General features: G+C 42.8%; 2 protein-coding genes across 3 annotated transcripts; one reads left to right on the top strand and one right to left on the bottom strand.

The window, feature by feature from the left end:
- Positions 1-1,702: 1,702 nt before the first annotated feature.
- ALKBH1 (alkB homolog 1, histone H2A dioxygenase) lies at positions 1,703-14,899 on the bottom strand. The gene is made up of 6 exons (XM_068683082.1): positions 14,747-14,899; positions 11,889-11,997; positions 8,607-8,769; positions 5,066-5,156; positions 3,718-3,911; positions 1,703-3,175 (listed from the first exon to the last, which is right to left on the bottom strand). Exons 1-6 carry the CDS (start codon positions 14,867-14,869, stop codon positions 2,752-2,754), a joined length of 1,104 nt encoding a protein of 367 aa, XP_068539183.1. The 5' UTR covers positions 14,870-14,899; the 3' UTR covers positions 1,703-2,751.
- Positions 14,885-18,489, top strand: SLIRP (SRA stem-loop interacting RNA binding protein). Of its 2 annotated transcripts, none has more exons than XM_068683083.1 (4): positions 14,885-15,043; positions 15,163-15,221; positions 16,859-16,966; positions 18,219-18,299. In XM_068683083.1, the coding sequence occupies exons 1-4, from the start codon at positions 14,953-14,955 to the stop codon at positions 18,282-18,284; spliced, it is 324 nt and encodes a 107-aa protein (XP_068539184.1). In that variant the 5' UTR covers positions 14,885-14,952; the 3' UTR covers positions 18,285-18,299. The 2 variants fall into 2 exon arrangements, with proteins under 2 accessions (XP_068539184.1, XP_068539185.1); XM_068683084.1 differs by lacking the exon at positions 18,219-18,299 and adding an exon at positions 18,361-18,489 and having other exon boundaries at positions 14,886-15,043.
- The last annotated feature ends 181 nt before the right edge of the window (positions 18,490-18,670 follow it).

Below are 18,670 nucleotides of genomic sequence, written 5' to 3'. Positions count from 1 at the left end.
TTGATTAAACACATCATTATCTTCTGGTAATCAGCTCATTACATAAATTCTCTTGCAGAGCTGGCCCAGATGACCTCTTCTTTCTCTCCCCTCTGCTGCACACAGCAGGGCATCCTAGAAGCCTGCTGGCAATGGCACCGATGCAGTTTTGTGCGTGTGGCCCTTGGGCAGCACATCTCCTTGACAAGAACTAAGAGCTACAGTATCTCAGCATATACCTCTATCAACAGATGTAAAACTTTGTAGTACCTATAGATATAAAAAGCTGAGGTATGATCAGTGCTATGGAAATTATACTTATGGGATTATACTTTGCCATATAATCACAAATATGAATAGGTGAGGTGCAAATGCCACAAACTGGTGACTGTGTAGACTAGGTCAGGGGTTTCCTCAGTTGGACTCCACTCTTCGCTGCTAATATAGTTGTGGAATCAGCCGTGCTGTTAGACTGGCAGTTCAGGAAATTCTCCCTTCTTACACTTGTTATTCTTCATACATGGGTGACTTTTTTACTTTTTTTTTTTTTTTTTTTTTTAAAGGGGGGAGTAATTTCTGGTCAGCAACCTTCTAGATTCTTCATGGATTCTTCATTTCTGGGTGCCTGGTACACAATTAGGTCAGGTGTATGTCTCCCAGTGGCATTAGATAACAGGGTTCAGTGCAAATCAGTAATTCAGTAGATGCTCAGCTGAGCCCTGTCTAAACAGAAGGCTTCAAAGAACTGGATCCTTCCCCTGAACAATTGCTAGTGCTGTTTTGCAGCATTTCCTTCTATTTCAAACTGCAGAGGATAAACAGTATGGGTTCTTGTCCTTGAACCACAGAAACAACTGCATACTGAAATAAATAAATGCTTGGCATTTGGCATGTTTGTAGAGAACTGAAGACATAAATAAATGGAAATATGAATATACTTAAACCTCATCCTGCAAGATGAAGCAACCAGTGCCATTTGGTTAATAACTGCCTGGTTCCATGAATCCTGTCTTCTCTCGTCTTCAGTGCTGAGGGAATAGGTAGATTTTAGCTACCCTCTGAGTTAACAAGAGAAAACCTGTCTGCTCATTGTTACAGAGACAATGTGTTCCTCTCCCCATCCTCTTCTTCAGATGCCACTAAAGGAGTTCTGCTCTTTCCTGAGACTTACCCAGATGGTCAACACTCCCTTCTGGTCATACTGTAACCTCTCTGTACCAGTATTCACTTTCCCAGGGCTCAGCTGTCAATATAAAGCCTAAGATATAGAAAGGAGGCACTTCTGGCATAGAACATGGAAGTGAGATACTAAACCCCACATCTAATTATATTTCAGTCATTAAATTACTGGAGCTCATTGCAGTATTGTACGTAGAGGAATTAATTGTGCAGATACACAAATACTCACCTGCAATGACATAAACAGATCAGACACACACCAGAAGGAAAATATACTACATACATATTAAATTGGACTTGATACCACAGGCAACACCCCTCAAACTACCCAGCAAACCCCGAACAGCCCATAAGCAAAGTGGCCCTGCAGACGGAGATGCAGGGCTTCTCCACCAGCGCTGGCAGATGGCTGAGGCAATAAATAGATCCAAAAGAAGCCTGAAGGGGAACAGCACAAGGGATGCAGCAGCATTAACAATACATTGAAATAAGTAACAGGGAGGAAAGTAAAAGGAAAAAAAAAAGACTAAAACTGATAGAGATCTTTAATTTAAAAACTGAGTAAGTTTATTCATTGGGAAAGTGCAACAAAATACCCCAGGGATAGAACATTCCACACCAACAATTAAAATTGCATTAAAAAGCAGATAGGAAGGTCTGAGTCTTAAAGAGAATGGGCACAAAAGCCAGTTCTTGCCTTTGTTTCACTGTATTTATCTTTGGGTGACAGAGATAGTCAGTGATTAATTTCTTTTTTAGGTACTCCATTTACAACTTCATTGCTTCAACTTGCAAGTCATTGTTTCTTAAAGATACCAGCTTGGGACTGCAGGACCAGAATCTGCAGGCACTTAGAGGGGGCACTTCTGTAAGAATGGGGATGTAGGGCTCAGCCACATCCTAACTGTTGGGAGGAGACCCACTTGGAATTACCAGGTATTCTGAGTAAATATCATCCCCAATCACTTCCACTTTAAAATTTGAGATATGCAAGAAGTCCAGATCCACTCAAAACCAGTTTCTGCTGCAGCTAAGGGGTGAAAGCAGGCAAAAGGACAGCACAGAGCTACAGCAAGCTTACAGTATGTGTTGCTCAGGGGAGCTGCTAGTTTCTGATCACTGAACCAGTTTTTACTGTAGAGATAATTCTCTTTGAAGTGCTGCAGGTAGGTTTCACAGCAACCTACTCTCCCTCACCCTCATTAACGCACTTCAGTTGAGCTTTACTAGGCCAATGGGCTTCTTTAATGCATGCCAATTGTACCTTTTGCAGACACTTTCTGCCCAATGATTTTAAGATATTTTATGAGCATCACTGAACCAAGCTTGATAGTGCAATATACAGGTCTGAAACATGAATGTCTGCAACAGAACTTCAACAGAGTTCATCTCCTGACCCAGTCCTAAATGTATCCCTCTTTTCTGATTAAGTTATCTCTCTCCCTCCCTCCCCCAGCTTATTTCTTACAGCACCAAGGACAGCACTGATTCTGCAGATGTTCCTCACTGCCCACACAGACAGGTGACTACGATCAGCTCCCAGCTCCAGACAGAGGTTGCCCATTCAGTCCATGCCAACGCGATCTCCTGGTCTCAGCTGTCAGTATTTGCTCTGTGTCTCTTGGCTCTGCCATTCTCCTGATGGTAACCGTCTTCAGAGGGTGCTTGACCCTTTATTTCTGTTCCAGACTCCTCTGGAAAATCCTGACCCTCAGCCAGCACCTGCCGAATAGTCATGTTAATGCGGGAAGACTGCAAGTACTTGGCACAGACCTGCCAGTCCTCCTCAGAGCTCTGCTCAATGACCGAGCCAGCAGGAAGGTCTGAAGGAAGGGCTTGGTCCAGGCACGAAGGCAAAGCTGTCCCTTCGGGGTTCGGAAGGACGCGGGGCACAGCATGGTGCAGCAGGCGGCTGAAGCCAGACATCACCATAATATCTCCACTGTGCATGAACATGGCTGTTGGGGCCTCCTCCCGCTTCAGGCCCCCAAGCAGAAAGATGGAGGACTGCCCAAAACTGAAGACGGCATGATGATGGAGAGAGAAGAGAAAACAAATTGAGTTACAGAAAAGCGTGTACAATAGGAATATGTTAGCACCACTTACATTTCTTTAGAAAACACACAAGAACAAAACCCCAGATGGATTCCTCATCTTGACTTTGTATTGAGAACACAGAAAGCAGACCAACAGGCCTGGTTAAAGTTAGGCAAAGTGTGAACCTTGGTTCACAAACTGTGTGACCTTGCCCAGTTTGAAGCTCTGCTGAGATATTTCATGCTTGTTGATCAGTACCAGAATTGCCAGTCTGCCACTCTAAAACAGAACTGTCCCCTGTGAAAAGAGCTCTTCCACAGAGATGCCACGTGCATGGTATTCAAGCAGTCTTCAAGAAACCTATGCTATTGTGCTACAGCTTCCTCATATTCAGGTCTTCAGAGAGTGAAGATTATATACCCAGTTAGCAAACTACATCACACCAACTTCCTGTAACCTTATGCAACCACAGGAAAAAAAATAAATCCACCAATCCTCCCACAACAATCACAATGTACTCACCTGAATGATAAAAGGGGCCGAGAATGGTCTAGTTCAGACTCGTCCACATGAATTCCCAGTGAAGAATCAAAGTGATAGTAGTTCAAGATCCCTGCTTGGGCTTGGAAACCCTGGAACCCGCAGGCTGCAGCCACTTGTTCTGACAGGAACGCGAGGTCTGAGGGGAAAGGAGTGTGGTGATTTGGTGTGTACTTCTGGAAGAAGGAGAATGGGAAAAACAAAACAAATCTAAAACATCAGGACAGCACATACAATTGAAAACAGACGGTTAATGAGATCTCAGAAGTCTGGCTGACAGTCATAGAGAAGATCATACCTGCCTAGAGAGTGACTACAATGTAAGTATAATTCAAGTTTTTCTCTTATTGTTTAATAGTGGGCCTATGCTGAAATTGGCAGAGTTAATAGTCTTGGATTTAAATTGTGGAGTTAATCATTATTATTAAACAGGAAGTCAGTAAGATTAGTACCAACATCCTATCTATCACAGATCACAGGTCACTTAGTCACCACCTAAAGCTTCTGATGGAGATTTCTTTATCTCATCAACAGAGCTCTGAAACAAACATCTTTGTTCCTTCTTTGAAGGATAAGACAAACAGGCATCAATTGCAAGCCTACTTTTTCCTCTCTCCCTTGAGTGATTTTGACTGAGAAGAATAGAAGAGAGTAATCAAGTTTTACTAAGGCCACACATTAACTGGCTGCTCTAGGAAAAAAGAAAAAGCTGCAATCTGCTTTGGTTAAGTATCTGCAATATATTGATGAACTGCATATATTCACTCTGCCATCTTTTCTCAGCCTTCATCTGACTCAATCTGCTGAGAAAGTTTATTTAGGTCTCCAGAATGTTAAGGAGCTCCAAAATAGCTGTTAGTTGGTGAGACTGTGCTATACTGCTTCAGATAAGTTGAAAGTCAGATCTTAAGCAGTCTCTTCTGACTCTCTCTTGCTCTTCCATCAAGAAGCAGCATTTCAAAGAAGCACTCAAGGACACTCATACTCTAAGTAGTTAACAATGCATTTGAGCCTATTCCTTTTAGCAAGGTAAAAATGCTCACTTACCCTGAAATGGAGTCAGGGGTCTAAAGCGAAGTACAAGCTACCATATTACCTTTGAAAGCAAAGATGGCAGCAATGGGCTTTCGCTGTTAAATCCTCCTTAGTGAACTCATACATATTAAAAATGTTCTTAAAAGCATGGTTTGTTACAGCCTTTCCTCAAGACTGTCTTGTAGGATCATGTGCATCTTACTAAATACTAAATTTTATTCCATAATACCCTATTCTGTCTGCCTTTCTGAGTACTTATACTGAAGAAGAGAAATGGAGAATTTAATTTTGGTACCTTGGTATCCCAATTATAATGGTAACCGAGGGTCACCCAGCGCAACTTCTCCAGTAAGCTTCTGGGCTCACATCTACTGGAACCCTTCCTTCTGCAAAGACAAAATAGAAAGAAATGGGATACATGTTAATTTCTGAAGGGTTTTATGGCAGTTAAACACACAGTAATGAGATTCATTCATCTGCGTGACAGTCTATTAGAACCATCATTGCTAGACTTATTTTCAGTAATGCTGTTGTTTCTTTCTAAGACCCTGAAAATTCAGTTCATGCAATTAGTGCAAGCTGTAGGGCCTACCACCAATTGTTAGCAGTTTTAAAAGCTGTATTTACTCTGTGGTACCTAACAGAGGTTATCAGATGGAGACAGCACAGTGAACTGGAGCAGATTAAGACGTCAGAATTAAACGTGTACTGTTTATGCACCTGCAAGTGAAAGAACAGAATCTGTGAAGATCTAAAGGTGTAAACCCAAGGAAAAAAAATATTCCAGTCACTAAATGGAAAATTACAAGAAAGGAAACTGCTTCACCTGACAGTGAAGTATATCAAGCTGTATAACGCTCTCCTAAGTAGGGGACCATTAGTTCTTCTGCTTGGTACTTTTACAAGAAGTGCTTAGGATGAACTGACTCAGTAAGACTGCTTTAGCTATGACAATACACATCTTTGAATGTCAAGAAATCTAGATGACAGGTGTCTCCTATCCAGGCTGCCATGCAGGACAAAAAGCACAGTGGATGTTTTAGGAAGGCGCAGCACAATGCATGTCGAAAGTGTTCTCAAGTGACAACCCTAATTCAGTGGTCCAGCGGTCTGAAACCTCACACAGGGGTGGGCTATGGAAAAGTCCTCACAAAGCTGGACCAAAAAGTGTTAACTCGAGTATATCAGGCAGACATAAAAGCATGTTAGTGACAATTATGAAAAGGAAGGTACATTTATCTTCTAGTCCAGTTCTGCCAACAATTTCAGCTTCTTTTCTCATGCTAAGTCATATGTTATGGTAAAGAAAGGAAAGGGAAATGTACTCAGAACATCATGATAAACAGTAGCACCAGATGGCTGGCTCTCATTTATAGCCTCATTAGTTCAGTGTGACATGCACTCCTTCATAAAACAGAATGCATAATATTTGTGCTGCCATGGTCAAGTCTTTGCCAAGTATCTGCATTTAATGTGCAGTTCTACCTGGATACACAGCTTGTTGCTGCCCTGCACCTATACTGATCTTTAGTATTAATAGCTTATAAGCTAAACCAGGAAGAGGATTTAAGTTAAACCAGGAAGAAGCCAGTTTCTTTACTTGCAGAGATTTTTCATAGCTCACTGAATATTGAAAGAAAGTAATCTTTCCAATTTCATTCTTTGTCATAAGGTAATAGCAACTGTGATTACCGTAACGCAGCAACTGTCAGATACATGCTGCTTGGAGCAATTGAGGGAGCTCCCAACAGGTAACATGGCATTTCCAAAAGGGAGAGCCCACAACTCGTTCCTCTACGTCTTTCAACCAATGAAGTTCATATTCATAATGAAACATTTTTAGCACCTGCCTTTTGAAAGTGCCCTTCGTCTTCTTTCGCTGCTGTGTTAGTGTTTGCACAACAGCAGGAACTTGAGCTCGGTACGTCCTTAGTCCCACAATTTAGTGTTTTGCACGTGATTTCAAATGTGATTGTTAAGAAGGGCAAAGCCTGAGTGTTATGTATTTGGAAACAGGAAGTTCCTAGAGCTGTACCACCAGCTGCTCCTACGAGAAGGCACCAAAAGATTCTGGTGTAACTACTTCAGAAAGAGAGCAAGTCTGAATAGCAGTGGGGTTCTTCTGAAGCACCGTTTTTTCTTGATTCACTGGTGAACGCCTGCACCTGAACTCCACTGTGTGGCGAGACCATGGCATACATTTCCAGGAAATTTCCTTGCGATTCCTGCATCCTGTAAACAGCAGATATGCTATGACCCAAGCAAGACAGGCAAGGTACCTTCCTGATGGAAGATGAAACAGTATTAAGACGATGGAAAGATAAAAAGCATTAAAGCTGTGTCCAGGCTTGGAATTAGACCTCCTTTTAGTTAAGCACTCTGTTTCTCCCCTCCCTGAAAAGCTCTCACTCTTAATAATAGACAAGTTGGCTAGTTTGATCCGCTTTCCCCTCGGGTAAAGCAGAAATACAGCAGTTTGCACACTTGAAGACTAAGGCAAGTGCTTAATAAAACTGCCAGTGTTGCTGCCAGCCATCACTCTCCCAAACACTGTTTTCAACTGAATTAGATTCAGCTACAAATTAACCTCTGTTCTGATCATTCTGTGTGTGTGCAGGAGGTACTGTTGGGAAAGGGCTGTCAAGCTGCAACAGTCCTCAACTTTTTTCAGCTGTAGGGCACAATTCACAATGTTTTCAAAGAACAATTTTTCATCCTTGATGGAACAGAAATGTAAAAGTCAATATTTTAAAAACAAAAAAAGGCATCTGGATTTTTGCAACTAATTCTGACTGAGCCTGGAAGTAACAAGTACGGTCATAACTTCTCTCCTAGGTGAAAATATTCACAAGTCCAAACCTCACTTGTGCAAATATGTATCTTGTGGATGTTAAGAATGTATTTAAAGAAAAAAATCCCACCAGGTCAATTTCCCTAAAAGACTGCAGTGGAAGATGAGAACTGCAGGGAAATCTGTTCAATCCATTACATGACACAACCTTCTTGAAAAACAAGCAATGAAATCAACAAGGTAATGATAAATAACCAATAACTAAAAGATCGTATACTGTAAGCAGCTTCTAACTTGTTTTTATTTTTATAGATGATTAATTAAAAAAAAAGCTTTAAAACTTGGATTTTAGTTTTCTACTTGACTTTAAAACTTGGACAAATTCTCTATTAACCTCCAAATTGGGTAGAGGAAAGGCAGCTGCATTGCCACAGAACTCTGATAGCATAGAAATCTTTGAGAATAAACTGGATTGTCATCAAAGTGTTACATTTAATCTCCATCTTATATGGCATGAAAGAAAAATGTCTGGAAGAACACCTTGGAAAATAAAACATAGAAATTAGCAGATTTGAGGAGTTCAAAAAATACAAGTATGGCCTTTCAGTTGCAGCACACTAGATCCAGCATCTGACTGGAAGGAGCTAGCACATGCAGCATGTTTGGAAAGGATCTGCTTTGCCTCAGGAAAACAGAGGCCTAGAGGGACCTCATGGTTCCACCTGTTACTGAGCTTAACAAGCTTCTGAGCACCATGCCATCAGCCAGGGTTGCTGTTTTACCCTAGACATTTAACTGATAGATTTGGAATAACTTACTACTGGAAAATCCCACTATGAACATGACAGAAGAGACTTAACAAGGATGCACATCAAGCCATGCCATAACTCATCTTCAGCTTGGCATGTCTGACACAACCTGTATACTGCCAGCACGTACACAATTTTTTTTTACGTTTCCCTTCCCTGGTTATTTTTCTTCAACCTTCTCAGAGCTGAGCACTTCTGGCTCTGTTAGTTTTGAGCCAGGGTTACTCTGGACTCACCTCAGCTGCTCCTTGCTCTGCCCCCACAGATCAATGGTCTTCTCAGGAGCCATGTGCAGGTCCAGGTTGCAGACATTGGGTTTCTGGGTGTATAGCTTGAGACACTGTTTCACCCAGTGGCGCTGGCAGCCCGGAAGGAAAGGGTTTCGTATGAAAATAAACCCTGACCATAAAGAAAGAGGGAGAGGGTAGGGAGAAAGTACAATTAGGCATATCCCTATGTTTTCTAAAACCATGGCAAAGAAGAGTGGGAGGTGCTGGAAGAACACCTTAGATATACAGCTCCTGAATTTGTAAGCTGATGAAATCTATTAACAGGTCTGACTAATTGAGACCTACTGTTTCTTCATTCCAAACAACTGGTGGCTATACGGTAGAAGGCAGGGGGGAAGCCACAGCTGGTCTGAGTCAAAAATATCTGCATAAGGCATATTGATTACAGGTAGATAAAGGGTTGAGAACTTGGAAAGCCAGTTGCTTTGGAGTAAATTTGATACTGAAGTGCTCCAGCAAAATTCTTTTCAACTCTGCAAAGTTAAAGTAACTCTAGTCGAGTTTTTACAGGCTTCAAACTAACCTTGGTGCTGCCTCAGAACTCACTGTGTCTTCTTATTGCTCCTTCAGTGTCAGAACTGCAGAGAGCAGTCTACAGACTGAACGAGTACTTAGTAATGTAAACTGTTTCTCTCCTTGGTTCACGCTTGCTTCCAAGCAAGTCTGGTTGTATCAGTCTTTACATTTTTGTACAGTAGTGCTCAAATGGGATGAAAATCCAATTATAATCCGAACTGCCTGTTGCTGTAGCCTTTGTTGATACATTTTGCAGTCATTGTTAATTAACAAAATGAAGCGAACAGGTAGCTAGAGTGCACATTCGTTTAGCCAAGCATTTCAGACAGAGTTCAAGCAGCAGCCCAAATAAGAGAGTTAGCAGAAATGTAATGGATCGATTTGGTCCATATCTTAACAGACAATAGTCCTTGACATAAGATATACCATTGTGAGAAGAGGTAACAGGATTCTTCACTGGAATTTTCTCCCCAACACCCCAGGGGGGTTTCCTTCCAGGCCAGGACTGACAGTATCGATGAGTGAGCATGCTGAGGGGAAGATGCTGTTAATCTGTATCACACCTGCTCTGAGAATCAAGGCACTCTTTCAAGACTGTCAATTCAGTAAGGCTCACCAACACAAAATTCACATATAAAGGGAGATAAGGGTTTAGGGGGAACAAAGGAAAAAGAGGTTTCAAGGTTTTGCCCTATTGTATCTTTTTGAACTTCTCATTCATATCAAGTTAAACAGACAAAAATAGATGAAAAAGGAAGAAGCAAGTCGAGGAGTCTCAGTAGGCTACAAACTTGCCTTGTGGCCTTTATGAAAGCAGTAATAAAAGCATGGAAAAAGCTTCCTGCCAGCGTATCTCACAGACCTCACAAGATTAAATTAACTGCTTAGAAAAGAACCCGCAGTGTATTAATAACATACTGTCATTCATTTCACTCCGTTCCCTGCACCTTCAGTCTACAGGTAGCTTTCTTATAGGTCTGACTACAAGAATTTTCTTTGCCAGAAGCATTAAATTTTCTTTCTGTTGGCCTCTGTACAGAACAGAGTAATAACATTGCCCTTCCTGTCTACAGCTTTTGATGTGTGTTTCTCAAAGCACTTCAGTACATACATGAATTACGCTGCGCTAGGCATGTATTGTCTCCAGGTATTAATGAAGGAATTGAAGCCTGGAGGGCAACTACTTACACACAGAGCTGAGAACAAGAATCCAGGTTTTATGACTCTTGTATCAGAAAGTCCAAACATGTTTGTGTCTCTCCAAACCGTTCATTGCTTACTGGTAAGAAATCGGATTAATCCAGATTTACAAAAGGGAGAGCAACCAAAAAGCAGGAAACTACTATGCTGCTGATGTCAAAAAAGGTAGAGAAGCCTGAATTTCTAACAGTTGCTGGCTTTTACTATAAACTTTTACACTTGTATTCAAGACTGAATAGATCCTGAGAGGGCTAAATGCGCTAGAAAGCAGAGTCAGCCACACATGGCAGGGAGGTGAGTAAGAACTATAGTTCTTTAGCAATCTCTCTGAGCTGACTAAAGAAAAACTCTAGCTTTAAATGCAACATAAATGAACTTTTTGGCCTTGAAAGAGTTGGGCTGAGTAGAATAAGCAAAGGAGGAATTATTTGGGGATCTGTACACTAAAGGAATCTGCCTTGAAAGAGTAGATACAATTCTTGCACTGCACCAAAATCTTGCAGCACACTAGGTATTACCTTACACCTGGTGAACGTGATCTCCAGCCTCCATCTGGGTAAGACATGCAGGTGTCTAGCAACAGGAACAACCCCTCATAAAACCAATTTGTCTCGGAGGACAAATTGAGCATGAGTCAGTAGTGCACCCTTGCGGCAATGTGCGGTGATTGCACATGGGCCTGTATGACTTAAAGCTACCTGGAGATTCCAGATTCTTCTCCAAAGCACATGGCAAAATTATAAGAAGCAATAGTCACAAACCACAGCAAGGCAAATTCTGATTATATATAAGGTGAAAAAACCATCACAGTGAGAATTACTGAGCATTGGAATGTGTGCCTAGAAAGGCTGAGTACTCTCTGTCTGTGGAGATTTCCAAAGCTCACCCAAACAGAGCTCTCAGCAACCTGATCTAACTTCCAAGCTGGCTCTTCTTTTAAGCTGAGGTTGAACGAGAGACCTCTGGAGGTTCATTCCAACCTAACATCTTTGTGTGACTCTACCAGGTGTCCTGAAAACCTAATATCCATTTCAGTTTTTGAAATAACCCGCCTAATGAAATTATTCTGTACCTTGAATAGGACAAGAGGTTCATATTCACTTATTGTACACCAGTTAAGTAGAGACCACACTTCAGACTTGAAGTAACTGTATTTCAGTCACTTATCTCACGTTCATGATATACATGGAAGAAAAATGGATGCTGCAGAAATACAAAATTTCTATTGAAGGCTACAGCAAGTGGAATCCATTCTCACAAGGGATGGTCTGGTAGGTAAGAGACCATGAAACAACTGGTCCTTCTGTTCGAAGCTCTGTATGTCACCACATCCCACCCTTTAACTGAGTTGTTTGTTCTACTGCACTTAGAAAACGCACCACCACCATTAAATTATGCTGAGACAAATCAAAATAGATTTTTTAGGCAGAACAAGGAAGATAAGATGGAAGATACCTGAATGAGAAGCAATGAGGTTGCATGAGATTTTTCTAGCAATCAAGAGGTACCTACCTGGATAGCCGTTGAGGCCATAGGCTTTCCACCGGCTAACTGGCTGTAATCCTGCTCGGGAAGCATCTTGGTCACTGACTGAAGAAATACTGAGATGTGATCTGAACACCTGGCAAAAGAAAATGCATCTTTTAAAGAGAGGGAAAAAAAACAACAGGAAGAGAGACAAAACTCATCCAAAAATAGCACCTGTACAAAAGAAAGAGTGCTACCCTATTCCAGAACATCATACTCAGGGAATCTTGGGAAAATGCCATCTGTACCACAAAACTATTGTCTGAATAATCGTGACCACAACAAGGCAAACAGCTACTAACAGGGCTGGTAGGTACTTAATGTAAGAATCAAAAGGTACCTACAATTTCTATGAGACTCAGGGATCAGGAGAGATGTCTTTCATTCATAAGGAACAATTTATAGGGAAAAAAAATCTGCACTGTTTGTCCATTTCTCCAGTACAGCCTCAAGGCTGTAAAAAACATTCTGCCAATTATCAATCTTCACGAGAGAGTGCAATATTTATTACTCGTAACACTTTATACCTTCAGAGCATTTTCCAATTACTGTTTTTTGTTCCTAATTCCATAGGGTGGATAACTACCCTCATCTGTAATTTACAGGAGAAAAGATACAAGGATAAAACATGCAAAGTTGTCTGATGTGAAGGACTGCAGAAACCCTATAAATGCTGAATACCACATTGTTGCTCCTGTTTCCTACACAAGGATCAGCAAGATGTATTTTCTCACCGTACTGGGCCACAATAACGTGTTTTAAGCTGCAATAAGCCTACACTGTTGCTGAAGGAAAGAAACTTATCCAAGCTCTCACTGCCTTCTTCCCTCAGGACTGCAGACTTTCTTAGGGAGGACAGGGTCGAGGCAGGCTGGTTTTGTTCCAGCTCAGTTCCCCAGTCCAGCTGTCAACACAGCTGTGCAAAAGTAGAGGCTGGTATAAGGAAAGAGCTGCGCAGGCATTGTAGGAATAAGCAGGCAGAGGCAGGCAAGATTTGGTTGACACCAATTTGAAGCGTATACAAAATTAAGGCCCAAGCGCAAGCACTCAGATTCTGCAGAGGTGAGCAAGGCATAAATTAGTCTCTGCAGGCTGACCGGTCTGTTTGCAATCTTCTGAGCAATGAGTCAAAACTGCATGCATCACATTTGTGAGAAGTTGCTAAACTGCTGCTGGGGAGCAGTTTCTGGAAACACGCTCAGTTTTTCCAATTTGTCAACTACCTGCCAAAAGCAGCTCTGTGACTGCCAGCCTCGCAGAGCTTAATTCTGAGTCCTGTCTGTGGAACAACCCCAGGAGGGCAATTTCTTTGACTGAGCCTTTGCCACCTCTGTCTCCTCAAACTGCTGCTGCCAGGGCTTCCTGAGAACAGGACCTGTTTCTGTGATGAAAAATTACGCGTGCTGAATCAGTTAAATACTCTTTGTAGCAGGGCAGCTGGGGCATGTCACACTTCACTGGAGAGCTCAATCACTTGAAGCACTTTTCTGAGAAAAAAGGAACAATAGTATCTGGGTCAATCTGGCTGGCCTGTAGCTCTTCTTTAAGGGAAAAGCCACATGTTTTTAACCTGGGGGAAAAGAGGAATAAAAGATGCTTTCACCAGTGAGCTATCAACTGATCTCAGAAGGTAGCCTGCACAAAAGAAAGACATGGAGAAGGGACAGATGCTTGTGATGCTTTCAAGGCCTATGAATTTCCCAGAAGGGTTGTAAGGCTGGAATCCTTTATTTGATAAAGGATTGCTGCAAGCTCAAGAAAGGCTGAAATGTTAACAACTCCCTTGTTTAACGCTAACACCTTGAACAATTTCAAATAGGTCAGGTTTTGTGTCCAGTTCACAGCATCAAAATTGTTGCCTGAAAAGATAGAAAAATATTTATTTTAAAAGAACAGTAAAAAAAAAAGACTAAAGATTTGAAACATGAAAAATTAGGTCAAGTTTTGTTTCAACTATATTCTCTGTGCCCTGTATTTGTATAGGTTCGTGGAGAATCCATGCTTAACAGTACTTTAGGAAACATCCATTATCCTTTTGCGATGTGACAAAATGGGAGATGAGTTTAAAGGATCACTTCTGAGTAACTCAGGATATCTCAGAACTACTAACTATGAATAACTGAACGCTACTTTCAGATGCACTCCTGACTGCCCGAACTGACAGCTGGGCCAGATGCTTGTGGCATGACAGGAAGAAAGAAAAAGAAACTTTTCTAGAAGACAGCCAGAACTGCAGCCAACAGCTCCTCAGGTGGGAGAGCCAAAGCCTGGCTCCCTGTCCGGCTCACCCAACTATTTCGGGACCGAAATGATAACTGACAGGCCCAGGAAATAGCGTTAATAATAATAAATAGCATCAGCTAACATAAAAGGTTACTTTTTTCAGTCTGCATGACACTTCGATTCCCTTAAATAACGTGTGGTTGGTTCTATAAGAGACTTTAGAGATCAGTTATTGGGGCATAACAAGTTAACAACAGCAGTAAATAAACATAAGCAAAACCAGAAAACCAGCAAGCAGGATTCCTGTTACAGCGGCAGCTTCAGCCAGCTGCCTGCACACAGCACCCGGCACGACCGCCCCCTCCCTCAGCTCAGGCACCGCCGGGTGACCGGGGCTGGCTCCGGCACCGGCCCCACTCGGGGCACCACGGGGGAGCTCCCGGCACACCGGGGACAGCGGCAGCAGCCCCACGGCCGCGATGCCTCAGGGGCTGAGGCCGCCTCACCCCCCTACACCTCACTCGTTCCCCCAGCGGGGCCACACCACACGGCGCCAACTAACAGCCTGCCGTGAGGGCGGCCGGGAGGATCCCGTTGTTCCCTGCCCCCCCCGCCGTTACCTGCCCCCCCGGCGCGGAGAAATCGAGCACGCCGCGCAGCTCGGAGGCATCTCTCCGCCGGTAGAAGCGAAAGAGCCGCCTGAAGGCGTCCTCCCCGCCCTCCCGGCCCAGCGCCGCCGCCATTTTGGGCCCGGCGCCGCGGTCGGGCGGGGCGCGCAGCCGGGGCGGGCCGGGGGCGGCCGCAGCAGCAGCAGCAGCAGCACAAGATGGCGGCGGCCGGCGCGGTGCGGGCGGCTCGGCGGGCACGGCGAGGCTTCGACATCTTCGTGGCCGATGTGCCCTGGACGGTGTCGAGCAGTGAGTGCGCCCCGCAGCGCCTCCCCTCCCTGCCCGCGGGCTGGGGTGGGGGCTTGGGATCTCCGGGGGGTCGCGGGGGGATTGGGGCCGTGTGATAACCGCGCTGTTTCCCCCCGCAGAGGAGCTGAAGGAGTACTTCGCGCAGTTCGGGGCCGTGCAGCGGTGCCAGCTGCCCTTCGTGAGTACCCGGGGCGGGACGGGGCGGGACGGGCCCTCAGCCGGGAGCGCTTTCGGCAGCCCCCCCTCCGAGGGCATCGCCGGGCTCCCAGCCCCTCAGTTCCCTTCCTCTGTGGGTGCTGGGTTTGCTCTGTTCAAGTTCAACGTTTTTCATCCAAGTCTTAGAAAACGCATCCCTCAGAGTACTGTTACTACCCTTTTTCAATAATTAACATAAAAATACCTCTTATTAATTGACTCAAGTAGGTTCTCTGCTGCAGTTTCACTTTATTTCTGCCAATAAACCATGCACGTGTTTCCTCTCCTGAGCCTAACAGAGAGGTTTTTGCCTGCCCAAGGTGCTCACACACTGCCCAGAGCAAGGAACTCTCCTGAAATCCTTTCCCCCTCACGTGCTCCCGAGCTATCAGCTGTCCCTGCCTCTCTGCCCTTCAGTTATCCAATTTAGAGCACGTAGATTATGGATTCCAGTGTCTGGTGCAGTTTCTTGGAGAGAACAATAATAATAAAAAAAAGGCATCCATAACAGAGCAGAAGAGGAATGCCTACAAATAATTACTGAAGGAGCAGAGGTTCTTTTACTTGTCTGTAAAGCAGTTTGTTAAATGAAGCTAAGTGTGTAGTGAGCTTCTGTTAAATTAGATTTGTTATCAGCTGGAGAACAGTTTGGAAGTGCAGAAAGCAGTCTAGTTACTGCTGAAAGCTGAAGTTCAGGGCACATTCAGGAAGTGTCTGCCACACACAGCTTCTCGGGTTTGGAACAGAACGTGTTGCTCCATTGCTGAGGTAGGTAGGGTAGCTTACCTTAAACCTGCCTTCATTGTTGATTAAAGTCAGAAGTGCTGCACATGTTTTGACGTGGTGATAACTTTAGGAGCATTCATTAATGTCTAGAACTGCCAGAGTTCCCAAAGTCTGCCTGTAGACACCCCAGTAAAGACTTGGCTGGGATACCGAAACAGGGCAACATGACCCTGATACCTTGTGGACAGAAGCTTTGCTGCTATTTGGGAGTGCTGGCAGTCATGCCTGACGTTCAGTGAATTCAGGAGCTTGCGATAATAGGCACTTCAGTAGACCTGAGCCTCCTGCACCGATCCCTGCTTTATTGACAACTGTCTCTTCAGACTGGCAAATTATTCTTAAAAAAAAAAACAAAACTTTTTTCTTTTTGGTGCAGTTAAATGCTTGTCATCTAGAATTGCAGCCTGCTTTTCCAGTGCTGTAAGCAGCTGCTTTATCTTGCTGAATAGCTTTCAAGTCGTTGAGAAGGCTTATTTTCAAATCAGGCAGCCATTTAAATGTCAGTTCTGTTGTGACTGGCTTAATAGTAGGTAACTGCAGTTTGAAACATCCAGCTATGCATTATTCCAGTCTTCAACTATAACTTAAAATCTTAAAATTTTTTGATCGCTGGACTCAAATTGAGAAAAAGGGATGCAGAACAGCCTCTGCTAGGCCCCCCACGTGCTGTCTGTGAAAGTAAACGCCTTAAAGTATGAAACAAGCTTCTGAAACAGGTACACTAAGTTTTCTGATAAATTCTGAATCCTTAAGTTGAACATTGAGAGAAAGTTGTTAACAGCCTATGTGAACACTTCGTATATTAACTGCTTTTTCTCTTTAATTGGTGACTAGGACAAAGATACAGGCTTTCACAAACGTTTTTGCTGGATTAAATTCTCATCTCCAGAAGATGTTCAGAATACACTTCAAAAGGACTCTCACATACTTGAAGGTTCCAAGGTAATAGATGACAAATCCTTTAATGAAATAACATAATGAGCTGGGTCTTTAACTCCATCTTCTTTTGAATACAGTAACATCAAAATACTGCCATACAAATTCACGTGAGATTATGTGTTTTGCCACTTAAGTATGCGTTTGGTGTGTTTTAAATAAGTAATATTGTTTATTCCACCATCTCCGCTTGACTAATTAGGGTCATATATCCATAGACACCATAGAGATCCCATACCAGAGATCAAAGCTTTTTCCTATGCTAAGGTAAAGGAACATGAATGTGGTAAAACTGTTCAGAAACCATTGTGCAACTTATTTGTAATAAAGCTTTCTGGAGGCAGACTCCAACATTTAATTTCTGTGTTGGGGAATAGAAGGAAGATGACAGAGTAAAGCTAAGCTTTAAATTTCAGTGAAAACAAGTGATGGTGGAATGACAACTAGAAATTTGATGTTGGTATAGTCACTAAATAGGGAGGAATTACTGAGGGGATTTCCTTGTAGATTTGAATGTGCTTCATCTGACCTAGCTACACAATATAGCACAAGAAATCTGATCAGTTAATGTCTTTGAACACTCAGTAAGAATCCAGCCATATTGTTCTGACAGCGAGGCTCCTGAAACTTTCAATGCAGAGTTGTCAAGAGCAGAATAAATTTGCAAGATGCTGCAGAGCTGCCAGCAGTATGTTGACTGTGGTTATCTCAGGACATACTCCTAAGAGCTGACCTCTGCGTTAAACTGTAGTGCAGAAGGGGAGCAGAAATCAAGCAGTAGCTTAGTGAATTCAGTCTTGAAATGTGACAAGCCAGACCCTAAGCTAATGTCATAAACTGAGCTGAAAGTACCAGAGCTGCATACAACTACCATCCTATTTGAAGTAAGTACTATGACTAGCAGAGAGCAATATTTAGTGTCGGTTTCTTTATTTCTGGAAACATTGCTACATTTTATTCTTGAAGTTGTAAAATAACCGCCTTCCTTTACCTGCTAGGGTGTGTGTGTGTGGTGTGGAGTATACTCTAAACAGGAGTTATGATGCTTCTTTGCAGTGAAATGAAAAGCAGAAGGTGATTTGGCTTCTTCATTTCTTAAGAAACGCAAGGTTCTCTAGAAGGAAAATGTATGATCACGTCTCCCATTTTCTGTGCTAGGTTTAGTTACCTTCTGTTCCACTTCAAATTCCAAGCTTAGAAGAGGTTTTGCTGATAAACATCACTGTTGCCATGTGAATCTTTTTAACTTTCCTACCAGGAACTGAATATTTGTGATTCTACCTCATGCAAGAGGACAGGTCTACCTTCCATACAAATGTTTTAAAATATCAGAAGTTTTAAAAACAACAACAACAACAAACAACTTCTTGCCTAATGCGAATACTATCCATTGTTTTCAGCTCTCTATCAAACCGCAGCAAAGTAGAAGATTCAATCAGCAGAAAGAAGACAACGAGTAAATGAGTGGTGGAAGGTGGCTTTATTTCACTAAACGTAAAGAAACTAAAATAAAGATTATGGAGAAACTATGAATGAGTATTTGATTTAAAACAGAATCCAGCTGTTTCCCCTCCTTGTTCAAATAAAGTATAGAACCACACTAAAGAAACACCGAATCATTATAGCATGAGACAGTAATTATATACAGCAGGAGAGCTTTTTAACAGATGAAATAAAAGCTTCAGCTACTTACAAAAACTAAAGCTGGAG

The sequence above is a fragment of the Anas acuta genome, chromosome 5 (genome assembly GCF_963932015.1).
Source record: "Anas acuta chromosome 5, bAnaAcu1.1, whole genome shotgun sequence".
NCBI lineage: Eukaryota > Metazoa > Chordata > Aves > Anseriformes > Anatidae > Anas > Anas acuta.
Note: the sequence above shows the minus strand (reverse complement) of the source record. Positions and strands in the feature narration are given on the sequence as shown.

What these genes read in the sequence shown, in the direction of transcription:
- ALKBH1 (XM_068683082.1), bottom strand. Translation starts at nt 14,869, where the DNA reads ATGGCGGCGGCGCTGGGCCGGGAGGGCGGGGAGGACGCCTTCAGGCGG. An exon ending in TCTCCGCGCCGGGGGGGCAG is followed by an intron (nt 11,998 to 14,746) that starts GTAACGGCGGGG and finishes TTCTTTTGCCAG; the next exon opens with GTGTTCAGATCACATCTCAG. An exon ending in TGGCCTCAACGGCTATCCAG is followed by an intron (nt 8,770 to 11,888) that starts GTAGGTACCTCT and finishes CTTTATGGTCAG; the next exon opens with GGTTTATTTTCATACGAAAC.
- SLIRP (XM_068683083.1), top strand. Translation starts at nt 14,953, where the DNA reads ATGGCGGCGGCCGGCGCGGTGCGGGCGGCTCGGCGGGCACGGCGAGGC. An exon ending in GCCCTGGACGGTGTCGAGCA is followed by an intron (nt 15,044 to 15,162) that starts GTGAGTGCGCCC and finishes TTCCCCCCGCAG; the next exon opens with AGGAGCTGAAGGAGTACTTC. An exon ending in ACATACTTGAAGGTTCCAAG is followed by an intron (nt 16,967 to 18,218) that starts GTAATAGATGAC and finishes CTTTCCTACCAG; the next exon opens with GAACTGAATATTTGTGATTC.